The following is a 16,721-nucleotide window of genomic DNA, read 5'->3' as shown; positions in this document are numbered from 1 at the left end:
GATTCATGGCGGTCTAAGTCACGTCCTAAAAAGACCGCCGGAGGAACCGCTCCCAAAGCGGCCTCCTCATGACTTTCGGCCTCCTCAAACCGCATCCTCGGTCGGTGGCAGGCTCTCCCGCTTTTGCGACGCTTGGCTGCCACAGGTAAAAGACCGATGGGTGAGAGACATTCTATCTCACGGTTACAGGATAGAGTTCAGCTCTCGTCCTCCGACTCGTTTCTTCAGAACATCTCTGCCCCCCGAGAGAGCCGATGCTCTTCTGCAGGCGGTGTGCACTCTGAAGGCGGAAGGAGTGGTAATCCCTGTTCCTCTTCAGCAACGGGGTCACGGTTTTTACTCCAACTTGTTCGTGGTGCCAAAAAAGGACGGATCCTTCCGTCCTGTTCTGGACCTAAAACTGGTCAACAAGCATGTGAAAACCAGGCGGTTCCGGATGGAATCGCTCCGCTCCGTCATCGCCTCAATGTCCCAAGGAGATTTCCTGGCATCAATCGACATCAAAGATGCTTATCTCCACGTACCGATTGCACCAGAGCATCAGCGCTTCCTGCGTTTCGCCATAGGGGACGAACACCTTCAGTTCGTGGCACTGCCTTTCGGCCTGGCGACAGCCCCACGGGTCTTCATCAAGGTCATGGCAACAGTAGTAGCAGTTCTGCACTCTCAGGGACACTCGGTGATCCCTTACTTAGACGATCTGCTTGTCAAGGCACCCTCTCAAGGGGCATGCCAACACAGCCTGAACATTGCTCTGGAGACTCTCCAGAGTTTCGGGTGGATCATCAATTTTCCAAAGTCAAATCTGACACCGGCCCAATCACTGACATATCTTGGCATGGAGTTTCATACTCTCTCAGCGATAGTGAAGCTTCCGCTGATCAAACAGCATTCACTACAGACAGGGGTGCAATCTCTCCTTCAAGGCCAGTCACACCCCCTGAGGCGCCTCATGCACTTCCTAGGGAAAATGGTAGCAGCAATGGAGGCAGTTCCTTTTGCGCAGTTTCATCTGCGCCCACTTCAATGGGACATTCTCCGCAAATGGGACAGGAGGTCGACGTCCCTCGACAGGAACGTCTCCCTTTCGCGGGCAGCCAAGACTTCCCTTCAGTGGTGGCTTCTCCCCACTTCTCTATCGAAGGGGAAATCCTTCCTGCCCCCATCCTGGGCGGTGGTCACGACGGACGCGAGCCTGTCAGGGTGGGGAGCGGTCTTTCTCCACCACAAGGCTCAGGGTACTTGGACTCAGACAGAGTCCTCCCTTCAGATCAATGTTCTGGAGATAAGGGCAGTGTATCTTGCCCTAAAGACGTTCCAGCCGTGGCTGGAAGGCAAACAGATCCGAATTCAGTCGGACAACTCCACAGCGGTGGCATACATCAACCACCAAGGCGGGACACGCAGTCGGCAAGCCTTCCAGGAAGTCCGGCGGATTCTACTGTGGGTGGAAGCCACAGCCTCCACCATATCCGCAGTTCACATTCCGGGCGTAGAAAACTGGGAAGCAGACTTTCTCAGTCGCCAGGGAATGGACGCAGGGGAATGGTCCCTTCACCCGGACGTGTTTCAGGAGATCTGTTGCCGCTGGGGGATGCCGGACGTCGACCTAATGGCGTCTCGGCACAACAACAAGGTCCCGACATTCATGGCACGGTCTCAAGATCACAGAGCTCTGGCGGCAGACGCCTTAGTTCAGGATTGGTCGCAGTTTCAACTCCCTTATGTGTTTCCTCCTCTGGCACTGTTGCCCAGAGTGTTACGCAAGATCAGGGCCGACTGCCGCCGCGCCATCCTCGTCGCTCCAGACTGGCCGAGGAGGTCGTGGTACCCGGATCTGTGGCATCTCACGGTCGGCCAACCGTGGGCACTACCAGACCGACCAGACTTGCTGTCTCAAGGGCCGTTTTTCCATCTGAATTCTGCGGCCCTCAACCTGACTGTGTGGCCATTGAGTCCTGGATCCTAGCGTCTTCAGGGTTATCTCAAGAGGTCATTGCCACTATGAGACAGGCTAGGAAACCAACGTCCGCCAAGATCTACCACAGGACGTGGAGGATATTCTTATCCTGGTGCTCTGATCAGGGTTTTACTCCCTGGCCATTTGCCTTGCCCACTTTTCTGTCCTTCCTTCAATCCGGATTGGAAAAGGGTTTGTCGCTCGGCTCCCTTAAGGGACAAGTCTCTGCGCTCTCTGTGTTTTTTCAGAAGCGCCTAGCCAGACTTCCACAGGTACGCACGTTCCTGCAGGGGGTTTGTCACATCGTCCCTCCTTACAAGCGTCCGTTAGAACCCTGGGATCTGAACAGGGTGCTGATGGCTCTTCAGAAACCACCGTTCGAGCCAATGAGGGATATTTCTCTCTCACGCCTTTCGCAGAAAGTGGTCTTTCTAGTAGCAGTCACTTCACTTCGGAGAGTGTCTGAGCTAGCAGAGTTGTCGTGCAAAGCCTCTTTCCTGGTGTTTCACCAGGACAAGGTGGTTCTGCGTCCGGTTCCGGAATTTCTCCCTAAGGTGGTATCCCCCTTTCATCTCAATCAGGATATCTCCTTACCCTCTTTTTGTCCTCATCCAGTTCACCAATGTGAAAAGGATTTGCACTTGTTAGATCTGGTGAGAGCACTCAGATTCTACATTTCTCGTACGGCGCCCCTGCGCCGCTCGGATGCACTCTTTGTCCTTGTCGCTGGCCAGCGTAAAGGGTCACAAGCTTCCAAATCGACCCTGGCTCGGTGGATCAAGGAACCAATTCTCGAAGCTTATCGTTCCTCGGGGCTTCCGGTTCCCTCAGTGCTGAAGGCCCATTCTACCAGGGCCGTGGGGGCGTCCTGGGCCTTGCGGCACCAGGCTACGGCTCAGCAGGTGTGTCAGGCGGCTACCTGGTCGAGCCTGCACACTTTCACGAAACACTATCAAGTGCATACCTATGCTTCGGCAGATGCCAGCCTAGGTAGGCGAGTCCTTCAGGCGGCGGTTGCCCACCTGTAGGACGGAGCCGTTTACGGCTCTATTATGAGATTATTTACCCACCCAGGGACTGCTTTTGGACGTCCCAATTGTCTGGGTCTCCCAATGGAGCGACAAAGAAGAAGGGAATTTTGTTTACTTACCGTAAATTCCTTTTCTTCTAGCTCCAATTGGGAGACCCAGCACCCGCCCCTGTTGTTCTTTGTGTACACATGTTGTTCATGTTGAATGGTTTCAGTTCTCCGATATTCCTTCGGATTGAATTTACTTTAAACCAATTTATAATATTTTCCTCCTTCTTGCTTTTGCACCAAAACTGAGGAGCCCGTGATGCACGGGGGGTGTATAGGCAGAAGGGGAGGGGCTTTACACTTTAGTGTAATACTTTGTGTGGCCTCCGGAGGCATAGCTATACACCCAATTGTCTGGGTCTCCCAATTGGAGCTAGAAGAAAAGGAATTTACGGTAAGTAAACAAAATTCCCTTCTTTGAGAAACCCAGTGAATTCTGGGATACTCAGAGTCATCAGAGCAAGAGGCAGAGGCTGCTGTCACTGTCACAGCCCCTGCCCACTCCTTGCAACGAAGAGTAATCAGTAACACTCGTTTTTTAGGATGTGCTCTTCCCTGCTGTGTCCCTATGCAGTGTGCATAATGACATCCGCTCTATTGTCAGCTCACATCAGTAATAACCAGCCACCGACTGAGCGGTATCAATATCCGGCATGCAGGAGACTAGGGCCGCCCCCACTAGTAATGTCACTTGTCTTCTGTATGCCAGGTGTTGACACTGCTCTGTTTCCCGGCTGATTATTATGATCGCCAGTGATGACACTTCATTTCAGGGAGGAGGTTGAGGCTCTGACAGTGACTGCAGCCTCTACCCTTTGCACTGATGACTCTTGGTTTTAGAATCCCAATGCATGCTGAGATAGTCAAAGGTTCCTCATACAGGAAATAGGGGAAACAAAAGAATAGCTGTTATTGTAGGTATGGAACAGTAGGGAATTTTTAAAACCACTATATTAGAAAATAGCAGAATGTATGAAATATAATTTGACTTCAGTCCACCCCTTTAATATTGGCCTTTGGCCACTGTGAAGATGGTAATATAGAAAAATAAAACATCAATTTAAAAAAAAAAAATGAAAAAACACAACCTTATTTAAAGTATTGCTCGGTCTTTGATTATACCTTTCCCTTAACACCAAAAACACATCATGGTGGGTCTTTGATTTTAGTAAATTTAGCTGTAATGTGTAAGTAGATTAACAAAGACTAGTTTTGAGCAGCTTTGTAGAATGCTTCTGTTCAGAAAATTACTGTAATGTGCTTATGGATATCGGGCAGCGGCAAGAAAGTTATCACACAAAGTACTGTAGAAATAAACCACAGGAACTTGTAGTCCATCAGGTATTCTTTAATATTGGCAGCAACATCTGGTAATTGACTCTTGGCCCCTTCTTTTTCTCCAGTAGCCAGGTGTAGTCTACTGGCTTACCGCTTATGTATCTCTGCATCATACACATCTTTTACTTTTGCTAAATGGCGTTTAATACCACTCCTCCCCCAAGATTCCTAACAGATTTAATCTTCATTTTGTAATGTTCCGTTGCTATGAAATTTAATGCATGAGTACTTATTGCACTATTACCAATGCATTTTGCACCAATTGATGTTCTACAACCCTTCTTCCCTTTACAAATCCAAAATTAATATTTGCACTATATCTGGCTGTTCGTCTAATCTAAAATCTGAATTTGGCTTCTTAAAAACTGATCTCCCTTTTCTTTACACAATCTTTTTTTCTAGATGCACTTATACAGCTTTTGATTAATGAATTAATTTTAATTTGCTTAATTTGCGCATGCTAAGTCCTTCTTTTTTGTTTGTTTTGTTTTGCTTTTCTTTTTTAGACTTGAAACAGTTGAAGGCATGTAAGTGGTCATTTTAAATTTTCCCAAACACTTTTGCTTGTGTATCTAATTATTTTTACCTTCTTAATCTTCTGCCACAACTAGAAGATAATAAATGGGACCATGGTTTTAATAAGAAATTCAGCATCCCTCTTATTAGATACTAGATAACAGCATTTTTTGCAGCAAGATGAGAAAAAAAAAAATAATTCCATGAGTATTCTTTGGGGTTTTTTGGGCTTTTTTTTTTGTAGGTCACCTTGTGCAGAAATACTAAAGTGAGGCTTAGTGTTCTCATCTCACACCAAGCCAAACACACATGCACACTTGAATGAGCATCTTTAAAGGAGTTAGCAGGTCTAAAATGACAAGTCTGCAGTCACTCTGTCTCCCTCTGTCCAGAGACTTGTCAATCCTCACATCACATGCTGTGTGTGCTGTGAGGGTTTGCCAGTGTTAATACTGTGAATCAAGTGACCGCATATCTGCGAAATGAGTCCTGGCCACATTCCGACTAGATTGGCCCAGCCCTACTCAACAAAGTTGCATTGAGTGAGGTCGCGTCCATCTATTCGGAATGTGGCCGGGAGTTTGATATTGCATACTTGCGGTCACATGACTGCCATTCACGGTGCTGACATTGACAAGTCCTCATAGAGCATGTGCTGTGAGGATTCACAAGTCTCCAAGTCACATAGTGACTGCAGATTTGTCAATTTTAGACCTGACAACCCCTTTTAAAGGGAACCTGTCAGGTCCCATATGCATTCTCCACTATAAGCAGTGTGTTGTGTGGCCTATTAACCGCTTCCTACCCATCCCTGTGTTGTTATATTGTGGAATATGAAAGTATTAAAAATCATTTTATTACTTGCATATCCGCTATGTAAGTGAGCAGGGGCTCTAGCCCCATGGGTGTCACATCGCCCTGTGGGCGTTTGCATGTATTCCGTAGTATCACGTGAGCCCCTGTGGGCGTGACACTATGGATTTACATGTACAACGTCACCATCAGCATCTTCAGATCCCGCGCGTGCGCCCTTACCATTTCTGCAGCTGTCATCAGGGTGCTCGCTTCTCTGCTTCAGAGGCGCTTCTGAGCGCCTTTCATATTCCACAATATAACAACACAGGGATGCTTATAGCTGAGAATGCATATGGGATCTGACAGGTTCCCTTTAAGTTTGAATGGAAATTAAGTATTTGACAGAAATCTCTGGTGGCAGCCTATTTCCCGAGAGAACAAATGGCTCCTGATTTGAAACCCCACTGCATCTCTTATTGCGTTTTTGGTGTGTTTTTGAGGTCACAAACATTCACATAAATGCATGCATTTCCTTCCCCCAGCATAGTCTGAGATTTCTATTTCTTTGTCGCTCCATTGGGAGACCCAGACAATTGGGTGTATAGCTTCTGCCTCCGGAGGCCACACAAAGTATTACACTTAAAAGTGTAAAGCCCCTCCCCTTCTGCCTATACACCCCCCGTGCATCACGGGTTCCTCAGTTTTCATGCTTTGTGCGGAGGAGGCAGACATCCACGCATAGCTCCACAGCTTAGTCAGCAGCAGCTGCTGACTATGTCGGATGGAAGAAAAGAGGGCCCATAACAGGGCCCCCAGCATGCTCCCTTCTCACCCCACTCTTGTCGGCGGTGTTGTTAAGGTTGAGGTATCCATTGCGGGTACGGAGGCTGGAGCCCACATGCTGTTTTCCTTCCCCATCCCTTTAGGGCTCTGGGTGAAGTGGGATCCTAATCGGTCTCTAGGCACTGAGACCGTGCTCCATCCACAGCCCCTGGGGACTCTGCTGGACAAGGAGCCGAGTATCGTCAGGGACAAGGCCCTGCTACTTTGAGGTACTCTGTGTCCCCGTGGGGACCGCGCACAGAAACACTCCAGCATTGCTGGGTGTGTTAGTGCGCCGGGGACCGCAGCGCTGACCGCGCTTGTGCCATCACACACTGCAGCGTGGCTGGGTGTGTTAGTTTACTGGGGACTACCGCGCTGACCGCGCGCTGCCATTTCACACTGCAGCGCGGGCTGGGAGTGTTAGTACGCCGGGGACTACCGCGCCGACCGCGCTTATACGCCGGCCGCGCTTATAACTTTAGTCCCCGGCTTTTGCGGCCTAGTCTCACTCTTTTCCCGCCCCCAGGCCTGCCAGTCAGGGGAAGGGCGGGACGCTGTACGGACGTCGGCACTGAGGGCTGGGACATGCTTTGCATACTCCACCCCCCCTCACTGTGCACAGTGGGGCACCAGATTCCCGCACTTTTTAGGGCACGCCCACGGCCCCCTCCTCTCCTCAGGACGCCGGCAGCCATTCCTGTCAGCTCTTCTGACGCTGGAGAGGGGAGACAAGCTCTGGGAGACCCAGGCAGGGATTCTGGTGACCACACAACCGCTTTGAGCGGGCGGTAAGCAGCACCTGAGGTGCTGGCCCCACTAGTGCAGAAGTGTACATATAGATTATATGATTATAGGCTATACTTTACACTGTATGGTGCACGGTTGATTTTTGGCTATATACCCTCCTGGATTGCTCAGAGGAGACAACAGCATGTCGTCCGCAAAAAGCAAGGGTGCCAAAGCACAGGCTTACTATGCTGCCTGCGCCGCATGTACGGCTATACTACCGGCAGGTTCCACTGACCCTCATTGTGTGCAATGCTCGGCCCCTGTGGCACTTACTCAGCCGGAGCCTCTGCTAAGGGTGGCCCAGGGGGAACCACCTGCTAACACTGTCCAGGTGACGGGGACGGAGTTTGCAGTTTTTACTGATAGACTTTCTGAGACTATGGCTAAGATACTAGAAGCCTTGCAGTCCAGACCGGTATCTCAGACCATGGGCACTGTGGAATCATTGCACCCTGGTCCCCCTCAGTTGGAACAACAATGTCCTCCCGGGGTGTCTCATAGATCCCAGGGTGAGGTCTCTGACACGGACCGCAGCCCCAGACCGCCTAAGCGAGCTCGCTGGGAAATTCCCTCGACATCATCACATTGTTCAGGGTCTCAGCGGGAGGACTCTCTGTATGATGAAGCGGAGGTAGCTGATCAGGATTCTGATCCTGAAGCCGCTCTCAACCTTGATACTCCTGATGGGGACGCCATAGTGAATGATCTTATCGCGTCCATCAATCAAATGTTGGATATTTCTCCCTCAGCTCCTCCAGTGGAGGAGTCAGCTTCTCAGCAGGAGAAATTCCGTTTCAGGTTTCCCAAGCGTACGAGTATGTTTCTGGACCACTCTGACTTCAGAGAGGCAGTCCAGAAACACCGAGCTTGTCCAGATAAGCGTTTTTCCAAGCGCCTTAAGGATACACGTTATCCCTTCCCCCCTGACGTGGTCAAGGGCTGGACTCAGTGTCCCAAGGTGGATCCTCCAATCTCCAGACTGGCGGCTAGATCCATAGTTGCAGTTGAAGATGGGGCTTCACTCAAAGATGCCACTGACAGACAGATGGAGCTCTGGTTGAAATCCATCTATGAAGCTATCGGCGCGTCTTTTGCTCCAGTATTCGCAGCCGTATGGGCACTCCAAGCTATCTCAGCGGGTCAAGCGCAAATTGACGCAGTCACACGTACGTCTGCGCCGCAAGTGGCGTCCATAACCTCTCAAACGTCGGCATTTGCGTCCTACGTTATTAATGCTGTCCTGGACTCTGCGAGCCGTACGGCGGTTGCAGCCGACAATTCGGTGGCAATACGCAGGGCCTTGTGGCTACGGGAATGGAAGGCAGATTCGGCTTCCAAAAAGTGCTTAACCAGTTTGCCATTTTCTGGCGACAGTTTGTTTGGTGAGCGATTTGGATGAAATCATCAAACAATCCAAGGGAAAGGATACATCCTTACCCCAGGCCAAACCAAACATACCCCAACAGAGGAGGGGACAGTCGAGGTTTCGGTCCTTTCGGGGCGCGGGCAGGTCCCAATTCTCCTCGTCCAAAAGGCCTCAGAAGGATCAGAGGAACTCCGATTCATGGCGGTCTAAGTCACGTCCTAAAAAGACCGCCGGAGGAACCGCTACCAAGGCGGCTTCCTCATGACTTACGGCCTCCTCACACCGCATCCTCGGTCGGTGGCAGGCTCTCCCGCTTTTGCGACACCTGGCTGCCACAGGTAAAAGACCGTTGGGTGAGAGACATTCTGTCTCACGGTTACAAGATAGAGTTCAGCTCTCGTCCTCCGACTCGATTCTTCAGAACATCTCCGCCTCCCGAGCGAGCCGATGCTCTTCTGCGGGCGGTGGGCACTCTGAAGGCAGAAGGAGTGGTGGTCCCGGTTCCTCTTCAGCAACAGGGTCACGGTTTTTACTCCAACCTGTTTGTGTTTCCAAAGAAGGACGGGTCTTTCCGTCCTGTCCTGGACCTAAAACTGCTCAACAAACACGTAAAGACCAGGCGGTTCCGGATGGAATCCCTCCGCTCCGTCATCGCCTCAATGTCCCAAGGAGATTTCCTTGCATCTATCGATATCAAAGATGCTTATCTCCACGTACCGATTGCTCCAGAGCATCAGCGCTTCCTGCGCTTCGCCATAGGAGACGAACACCTCCAGTTCGCGGCACTGCCGTTCGGCCTGGCGACAGCCCCACGGGTTTTCACCAAGGTCATGGCTACAGTAGTAGCAGTCCTCCACTTTCAGGGTCACTCGGTGATCCCTTACTTAGACGATCTGCTGGTCAAGGCACCCTCTCAAGAGGCATGCCAACACAGCCTCAACGCTACTCTGGAGACTCTCCAGAGTTTCGGGTGGATCATCAATTTTCCAAAGTCAAATCTGACACCGGCCCAATCGCTGACATATCTTGGCATGGAGTTTCATACCCTCTCAGCAATGGTGATGCTCCCGCTGAACAAACAGCGGTCACTGCAGACAGGGTTGCAATCTCTCCTTCAAGGTCAGTCACACCCCTTGAGGCGCCTCATGCACTTCCTAGGGAAGATGGTGGCAGCAATGGAAGCAGTCCCTTTCGCGCAGTTACACCTGCGTCCTCTTCAATGGGACATCCTACGCAAATGGGACAGGAAGTCGACGTCCCTCGACAGGAACGTCTCCCTCTCTCAGGCAGCCAAAGCTTCCCTTCGGTGGTGGCTTCTTCCCACTTCATTGTCGAAGGGGAAATCCTTCCTACCCCCATCCTGGGCGGTGGTCACGACGGACGCGAGCCTGTCAGGGTGGGGAGCAGTCTTTCTCCACCACAGGGCTCAGGGTACGTGGACTCAGCAAGAGTCCTCCCTTCAGATCAATGTTCTGGAGATCAGGGCAGTGTATCTTGCCCTAAAAGCGTTCCAGCAGTGGCTGGAAGGCAAGCAGATCCGAATTCAGTCGGACAACTCCACAGCGGTGGCTTACATCAACCACCAAGGCGGAACACGCAGTCGGCAAGCCTTCCAGGAAGTCCGGCGGATTTTGATGTGGGTGGAAGCCACGGTCTCCACCATATCCGCAGTTCACATCCCGGGCGTAGAAAACTGGGAAGCAGACTTTCTCAGTCGCCAGGGCATGGACGCAGGGGAATGGTCCCTTCACCCGGACGTGTTTCAGGAGATCTGTTGCCGCTGGGGGATGCCGGACGTCGACCTAATGGCGTCCCGGCACAACAACAAGGTCACGGCATTCATGGCACGATCTCACGATCACAGAGCTCTGGCGGCAGACGCCTTAGTTCAGGATTGGTCGCAGTTTCAACTCCCTTATGTGTTTCCACCTCTGGCACTGTTGCCCAGAGTGTTACGCAAGATCAGGGCCGACTGCCGCCGCGCCATCCTCGTCGCTCCAGACTGGCCGAGGAGGTCGTGGTACCCGGATCTGTGGCATCTCACGGTGGGCCAACCGTGGGCACTACCAGACCGTCCAGACTTGCTGTCTCAAGGGCCGTTTTTCCATCTGAATTCCTCAACCTGACTGTGTGGCCATTGAGTCCTGGATCCTAGCGTCTTCAGGGTTATCTCAAGAGGTCATTGCCACTATGAGACAGGCCAGAAAACCAACTCTGCCAAGATCTACCACAGGACGTGGAAGATATTCCTATCTTGGTGCTCTGATCAGGGATTTTCTTCCTGGCCATTTGCATTGCCCACTTTTCTTTCCTTTCTTCAATCAGGATTGGAAAAAGGTTTGTCGCTCGGCTCCCTTAAGGGACAAGTCTCAGCGCTCTCTGTGTTCTTTCAGAAGCGTCTTGCCAGGCTTTCTCAGGTACGCACGTTCCTGCAGGGGGTTTGTCACATTGTCCCTCCTTACAGGCGGCCGTTAGAACCCTGGGATCTGAACAGGGTTCTGATGGCCCTTCAGAAGGCACCTTTTGAGCCTTTGAAGGATATTTCTCTTTCTCGCCTTTCGCAGAAGGTGGCCTTCCTAGTAGCAGTCACATCACTTCGGAGAGTGTCTGAGCTAGCAGCGTTGTCATGCAAGGCTCCTTTCCTGGTGTTTCACCAGGACAAGGTGGTGCTGCGCCCGGTTCCGGAATTCCTCCCTAAGGTGGTATCCACTTTTCATCTCAATCAGGATATCTCCTTACCTTCTTTTTGTCCTCATCCAGTTCATCAATGTGAAAGGGATTTGCATTTGTTAGATCTGGTGAGAGCGCTCAGAATCTACATTTCCCGTACGGCGCCCCTGCGCCGCTCGGAGGCACTCTTTGTCCTTGTCGCTGGTCAGCGTAAGGCGTCACAGGCTTCCAAATCCACCCTGGCTCGGTGGATCAAGGAACCAATTCTCGAAGCCTACCGTTCTTCTGGACTTCCGGTTCCCTCAGGGCTAAAGGCCCATTCTACCAGAGCCGTGGGTGCGTCCTGGGCTTTACGGCACCAGGCTACGGCTCAGCAGGTGTTCCAGGCGGCTACCTGGTCGAGCCTGCACACTTTCACGAAGCACTATCAGGTGCATACCTATGCTTCGGCGGATGCCAGCCTAGGTAGACGAGTCCTTCAGGCGGCGGTTGCCCACCTGTAGGAACGGGCCTTTTTACAGCTCTATTATGAGGTATTATTTTACCCACCCAGGGACAGCTTTTGGACGTCCCAATTGTCTGGGTCTCCCAATGGAGCGACAAAGAAGAAGGGAATTTTGTTTACTTACCGTAAATTCCTTTTCTTCTAGCTCCAATTGGGAGACCCAGCACCCGCCCTGTTCCCTTCGGGCTGTTGTTTTTTCGTGTACACATGTTGTTCATGTTGAATGGTTTCAGTTCTCCGAAATTTCTTCGGATTGAAGTTACTTTAAACCAATTTATTTGCTTTCCTCCTTCTTGCTTTTGCACTAAAACTGAGGAACCCGTGATGCACGGGGGGTGTATAGGCAGAAGGGGAGGGGCTTTACACTTTTAAGTGTAATACTTTGTGTGGCCTCCGGAGGCAGAAGCTATACACCCAATTGTCTGGGTCTCCCAATTGGAGCTAGAAGAAAAGGAATTTACGGTAAGTAAACAAAATTCCCTTCTTTGCTGTCCACACTGGGCATCTTTTTTCTTTTTTTTTTCTTTGCTGCATCTTGGCTGTGTTTCTGAAGATGCGCATATCAATTCTTTTTGCGTTTTTCCAGCGTTTTTGAGCCCTTTCAGTCACTAGATTTTACTTAAAAAAACAAAACAAAACACGCATTGGGTAAAAACGCTGCAAAAACACATGCATTTTTGCCGTAGGTGCGTTTTTTTGGGGGCCAAAAACGCTGCATCTTTGTGGTTAGAAAAGATTCACTGCGTGAACATAGCTGTAGAGGACATATTCGGGTACTTTTAGATCAGTGTTTGTCAACTCCAGTACTCAAGACCCACCAACAGATCATGTTTTCAGGTTCTCCTCGATATTAGAAAGGGAATAAATCCATCACCTGTGCAACCTTAAGGAAATCCTAAAAGCCTGCTTGAGGAAAACCTGAAAACATGATCTGTTGGTGGGTCTTGAGGACTGGAGATGAGAAACACTGTTTTAGATGATACTATAATCTGCGAACGAGAGTTCATAATGCTTATTTCCAACTATTGGCTTGTGTGTACACATGTCGGCAATTCCCCCAACAAAGTAGCAAAACATCTGTTTATTCACTGATCAGATCTTTTATGCCTCCCTAAAAATCGTCAGCCGGCAGCATGTCGCCCAATGTGAACAGAAGTGCTGCCACTAACATGACACTGGGTATACAACAATCGTTTTAACAATCGTTCAGTTTCCATCAGTCTGTGTAAGTGTCACACAACTTGTATGCAGTACAGTCAATTGGTGCTCTTTATGGTGCATTGATGTGCTGTAATCGTTCTCCCTAAACACTGCATTGGAACTGCAGAAAGCAGTGAATCTTTTTCTATAGACTTTTCTATGTACCGGGGCTACTAGACCTCTTCATCTTTAGCTTTGTTGCCTTTTGGGAAAAAAACGTGAGCTCACCTGGTGCTGTTACTTATGGAATCACTGTCACAGCTTAGAGTTCATCTCATGGAAAAGTAATTATTTCATCACAACCTGAAAAAATACCACCAGGGATAGCAGCTGCTAGGATTGGATTTTCCTGCTTTTTCTAGCTCCTCAGCTGCTGTAACTTGCTTAATTTTTTATCCTGTGGTTATCAGCCACTTTGTGCACTGATTAGAATATCGTTTACATATGTCAGGTCTCTTTATATTCTACGCCTTATGACGTGCCTATATGGATTCATTAGGGTTTGTTAAGAAAAAAATATACTTGAGAAAAATGTGATTTTCCATTTTGAACTGCTAGTCTGCATGTGGATCAGCCTCATGTAATACACATGGAAAACAACTTTCTGAAGTGGTTTTGGACAGTCAAGAAAAATCTGACCAGATGAACTGCAACACAGCATTCTCGTGGGCTTAAATGGGTTTTGTAGACTTTTTTTTTTTTTCTTTTTCCAAACAGATCTTGGCATTGAATTGATGCATATTCTGTCCCAAAACCCACATAGATTTTAAATGCGCTGTAAATGACAGGAAAAAAAGTAACGTTTTTGTCCATGATCTTACTGGTGTTGTATTTTTCCAGCTTTTGAGCGGAAAAGTAATTAGGCTTAATAGTTGTAGTTGATCTCTGTAGTGAGTAATGAACTCATCACTTCATCCATCTCATGATTTTACCACTTCATCATTTTCTTTCTTTTGTTTAACCTATTGCCCGTTTTCATAGTCTACTTACAGTTTGCTGCTTCTCATAACCTGATTTTTCCGTATATTCTAGGAGCCCTCTAGCTCAGATGGAGGAAGAGAGAAGGGAACATGTGGCAAAGATGAAGAAAATGGAGATGGAAATGGAACAAGTGTTTGAGATGAAGGTCAAAGAAAAAGTCCAGAAGCTCAAGGATTCCGAAGCAGAAGTAGGAATCTACATAAACTTATAGGTGCCAGTTCATCAAAGCAATTCTGACAGAATTCTGGTGTAAAAATTGCTTTAAAATTCACAATTTTTTTGCGCAACCTGGACTTGGGCAAAAAATTTGACTTTTGGCATTTCTCACAGCTCTGTCAAAATGAGCCACGACTTATCTAATTCATTATGGGCTGTCATTTCTTACACCAGAAATCTCACTCCAAACTGGCGTAAGATATCTGGCGTGGTGCACACCACTCGCCTGACAATCTTGATTTATTGAGAGGCTTGCGAAGTTTAATAAATCAGTAGCATCTGACTCTTAGACGCCCGCTGCGTTAAAACTACCGGTTTTGATGAGTCAGAGCCATGTTTTTCGTTTTGTTGTAATGAATCTGACTATAACTGTTATGTTATGTTCTCATAGCTCCAGCGACGTCACGAGCAAATGAAAAAGAACCTTGAAGCTCAGCACAAAGAGCTCGAAGAGAAGAGGCGTCAGTTCGAAGAGGAGAAAATGAACTGGGAAACTCAGCAACGTCTACTGGAACAGCAGAATTCTTCCAGGTACTGAACACCTTGGCTTTGTTTTTTAGATGGTGGTGTAGTGTTTGGAGGACTTACAGGGTGTAGACTTGTTTCTACAATATCTACTCTTCCAAAAATTCGTCAAAGATGGTATTAACAGATTGCCTAGACCTCTGCGATTCAGCAAATTGACACCCGCAGCTGGTTGCTATTTTGTTGAATGTGCATGGAGCAAATTGAAAATAATTTTAGCAAAATTAGAGTAGAATAACTTTGCTTATCTCTACAGTCAACAAATTATTGTACCTAGGAGCAAAGAATCAAAGTGATGTATCTATTCTTTTGTGCCAGACGTTCCCATGTTTGTAAGCAGTAGTACAAGAGAGCGGACCCTCTTATGCAGTGTGACGACAGCCCAGAAACCCAGCATCATTTTTTTTGGTTGCATATGGAAATTGTTGTCATAGTGATGGAGCTATAATAGGAATATACAGTTTCAGTGTGTAAATTGTTACCATAGTAACCAAACTGAACAAGGTAAAATAGTTCCTCCTGAAAATAGGCTTGTCAGGCCACAGATCCAAATAGGCTGTCATTTCAGCATTTAACGCACTAATTATAATGGACCTACTTTATTTCTCATTGTGATGAAAACCCCTCTAAATTTGTAAAGCGTGAGGGAATTTGTCATTCTGCCCGCACATACATACATTGTTTATTGGGCAAAGCTTAGTGGAAGAGAGCGGGATACAGATTGTCTGACAAATCTGCTATAATTTATTCCAGTAATTTGCATAAATTATATTTTCTGGTGTACACAGAGCAAGTGATGTGACTATTTTCATAGGTGCATCTTACTCTTACTGACTTTAGCATTGACGTAAAAACCTTTCTTCATAAATGGCCTGTATACTTTATTTTTCTTTGTCGCTCCATTGGGAGACCCAGACAATTGGGTGTATAGCTTCTGCCTCCGGAGGCCACACAAAGTATTACACTTTAAAAAGTGTAACCCCTCCCCTCTGCCTATACACCCTCCCGTGCATCACGGGCTCCTCAGTTTTATGCTTTGTGTAGAAGGAGGCGAGCCTGTCAGGGTGGGGGGCGGTTTTTCTCCACCACAGGGCTCAGGGAACCTGGACTCCGATAGACTCATCCCTTCAGATCAATATTCTGGAGATAAGGGCAGTGTATCTAGCCCTATTGGCCTTTCATCAGTGACTGGAGGGCAGGCAGATCCGGATCCAGTCGGACAACGCCACTGCCGTCGCATACATCAACCACCAGGGCGGCACTCGCAGTCGTCAAGCCTTCCAGGAAGTCCGACGAATTCTGCAGTGGGTGGAAGCCACAGCTTCCACCATTTCCGCAGTTCACATCCCGGGCGTAGAAAACTGGGAAGCAGATTTTCTCAGCCGACAGGGCATGGACGCGAGGGAATGGTCTCTTCATCCAGACGTATTTCAAGAGATCTGTCGCCGCTGGGGAACGCCGGACGTCGATCTCATGGCGTCACGGCACAACAACAAAGTCCCGGCATTCATGGCCAGGTCTCAAGATCACAGAGCTCTGGCGGCGGACGCATTAGTTCAGGATTGGTCGCAGTTTCGACTGCCCTATGTATTTCCTCCTCTGGCGATGCTTCCCAGAGTGCTGCGCAAGATCAGGTCCGACTGTCGTCGCGCCATTCTCGTCGCCCCAGATTGGCCGAGGCGGTCGTGGTACCCGGATCTGTGGCATCTCACGGTGGGTCAACCGTGGGCGCTCCCAGACCGCCCAGACTTGCTGTCTCAAGGGCCGTTTTTCCATCTGAATTCTGTGGCCCTCAACCTGACTGTGTGGCCATTGAGTCCTGGCTCCTAGTGTCCTCAGGGTTATCTCAAGATGTCATTGCCACTATGAGACAGGCCAGGAAACCAACGTCCGCCAAGATCTATCACAGGTCTTGGAGGATCTTCTTATCCTGGTGCTCTGATAGGGGTTTTTCTTC

The 16,721-nt window shown here is 49.0% G+C and overlaps 1 protein-coding gene across 2 annotated transcripts in view; it reads left to right on the top strand.

The window, feature by feature from the left end:
* SEPTIN7 (septin 7) overlaps positions 1-16,721 on the top strand; it is a 108,269-nt gene that overhangs the window by 84,840 nt on the left and 6,708 nt on the right. The window contains exons 10-12 of one of the 2 annotated variants that reach the window (XM_075315133.1): positions 4,883-4,903; positions 14,075-14,210; positions 14,631-14,770. In XM_075315133.1, coding sequence (XP_075171248.1) covers positions 4,883-4,903; positions 14,075-14,210; positions 14,631-14,770 — 297 coding nt within the window. The remainder of the gene's footprint in view (positions 1-4,882; positions 4,904-14,074; positions 14,211-14,630; positions 14,771-16,721) is intronic. The other variant, XM_075315134.1, reaches the window with a different exon arrangement.

The sequence above is a fragment of the Anomaloglossus baeobatrachus genome, chromosome 6, assembly GCF_048569485.1.
Source record: "Anomaloglossus baeobatrachus isolate aAnoBae1 chromosome 6, aAnoBae1.hap1, whole genome shotgun sequence".
Classification (NCBI taxonomy): domain Eukaryota; kingdom Metazoa; phylum Chordata; class Amphibia; order Anura; family Aromobatidae; genus Anomaloglossus; species Anomaloglossus baeobatrachus.
Note: the sequence above shows the minus strand (reverse complement) of the source record. Positions and strands in the feature narration are given on the sequence as shown.